General features: G+C 39.8%; 1 protein-coding gene across 1 annotated transcript in view; it reads left to right on the top strand.

Moving 5' to 3' along the window:
- Nucleotides 1–2129, top strand: part of COL14A1 (collagen, type XIV, alpha 1) — a 165143-nt gene that overhangs the window by 67676 nt on the left and 95338 nt on the right. Inside the window, exon 20 of the mRNA XM_008579625.1 lies at nucleotides 1184–1240. Coding sequence (XP_008577847.1) covers nucleotides 1184–1240 — 57 coding nt within the window. The remainder of the gene's footprint in view (nucleotides 1–1183; nucleotides 1241–2129) is intronic.

Here is a 2129-nt window from a genome sequence, read left to right as displayed (position 1 = left end):
CCGCACTCCCAAGCGGCGCACTGTAGCAGTGCGCCACCGGGCCGGCCCTACTTTTTATTTTTCACTAATGGGTCATGCCATGGTATTCCGTGACTTACTTTATTTCACATAGTAGTTAATCTTGTATATTTTCCCATATCAGTAATATATAGTTACCTCATTCTTTTAATGTTGCATCATTTTATTTTATTGGGTCTTAGTATTGGAAGAGACCTTAAAATTAGTCACTTCAAACTTTCCTGCCAGTGAAGGAATTCCTTTACAACGTTCCCGGCAAAGGATCAGTCTTCCTGAGCTCAGATCCTTCCAGCTATTTGGCACTTACTATCTCCAGAGGCTGGAAGTCCCTTCTGTGAATGGCTATGATTCGTAGACAGTTTTCCCGAATGTTAAACGTGGATAGTGAGAATTTTTTTTTCAGTTTTTTTTAAAGTCTTTAGTGTCAGATAGGAATAAAAAAATGAATAAATAATAACATAATATTTGATTGTTTAGCTAATGACACCATAACTTCCTGGTGCTTTGCCATGTGAGCTGGTATGAGAATTACTACTCTGATCTAACTGTCCAGTCTTTTAATTAAACCACACCTCTGCATAGTATATGGACCTCTCATTCACATCATCCAGGTTGAAGACATCTGAAAACACTCTAGCCTGCCAGTGTTTACACTGGGTCCTCAGAACTGAAAGAGATTTTCCAGATACGGTCTGAGCAGAATAGAGAGTGAACCAGATTTCACTTGTGACCAACATCTCGCAGGGGCGTAAGAGGGGGAGGGAGGACAGAGCTATAGAACAAGGATTGATGGCCGATCCTTAGTTAGACAGAATGGAAATGAAGTTTATCATATGTGTGAAAGCAGCCAGAGATGCAATCTGAAATGGGTTGGCAGGATTCCTGCCTTCCATCAACATTAGAACCTCTTTGTAGTTGACACTTTCATTGCAGTGATTCCTGCTGGGAAACTGAATTGTGGCAACATGGCATTTTAAGCCTTCAGTCTGAGGATGAGAGAATGGATGGAGTCAGTTTTCACAGGCCATGGCTGATTTATAGTAGTGTCTCAAAGAGGACAGTTGTCAAAATCATTGTATCCCTGGAATAATTATTAGTCCATGACCTCCAACCCTTCCTCACAGAGAGATGGCTAATTGATGTTCTTTCCCCCTCTCCTTCACAGGATCACTTCCTACTCCACCACCAACTTTTCCTCCAACCATCCCACCAGCAAAAGAAGGTAAAAGAATGATTCATCCCATAGGATTCCAGGTTTAGAATTTCTGTTAGTTCTGTTTGTTCATTGAAAACCAAAATATTTATAAAAGATATTTATTGTGCGGCTTGTTTTTCCTTAATACTCACACAAATGCTTATCAAACCACAACGTGACCTTCTTTCAAAATATCCACTTAATAATAAATTTGGTACCAAAGAAAAGGATTTTCTAACAGAACTGATTAATATGGATTTTACTGAAAATAACAGAGTAATACATGTTCACTGGGGAAGAATAATTACATCATTTGTGATGAAAATTGAGTTTGTGATCTGCAGACGAGGGTGATGGTTTCCCAGCTTTCCTCTGAAATGCCTCTCCCAGCTGTTCTTTCTGTCATCACAGCAGTGCCTCATCACCCTTTACCTGAGATGTTAAGGTAGCTGTTCAAAAAGCCTCCCAACAAAGTCATGATGGTTCATTTTTTTTCATTCCATTCTTGAGCATTTATTAACCCTACTATTCATTCTCAAAGCTCTTATGCTAGGCGTGAGGAATGTAATACCAACACATGATTGCTGCTCTCTGCTTATTTTCAGGATAAAAAGGTGCTTGCCTAGATAATTACCAGTGAAGGGTATGAGTTGTGAAATGGAGATTGTACTATGGTAGTCAGAAATGAGAATGGCTAATGCTGCTGCAGTTTAATGACTCATAAAGGAGGGGAAATTTGACCTACATTTTGAAAAACAAATTTGAGAGATAAATAGTGGGATGAATAACAACCAGTGCCATGGAGTGATCCAAGTGCATGTGCTTGGGGGACCGTAAGTGCTTTAGTGTGGTGCAGAGAAAAGAGTGAGGGTAAAGTAGTTCGTTTGCCAGATCAAGGAGTTTGGGCTTCATCTTG

This window comes from Galeopterus variegatus, unplaced genomic scaffold (genome assembly GCF_000696425.1).
Source record: "Galeopterus variegatus unplaced genomic scaffold, G_variegatus-3.0.2 Scaffold1931, whole genome shotgun sequence".
Lineage (NCBI taxonomy): Eukaryota > Metazoa > Chordata > Mammalia > Dermoptera > Cynocephalidae > Galeopterus > Galeopterus variegatus.
This window is presented reverse-complemented; position numbering and strand designations above follow the sequence as displayed.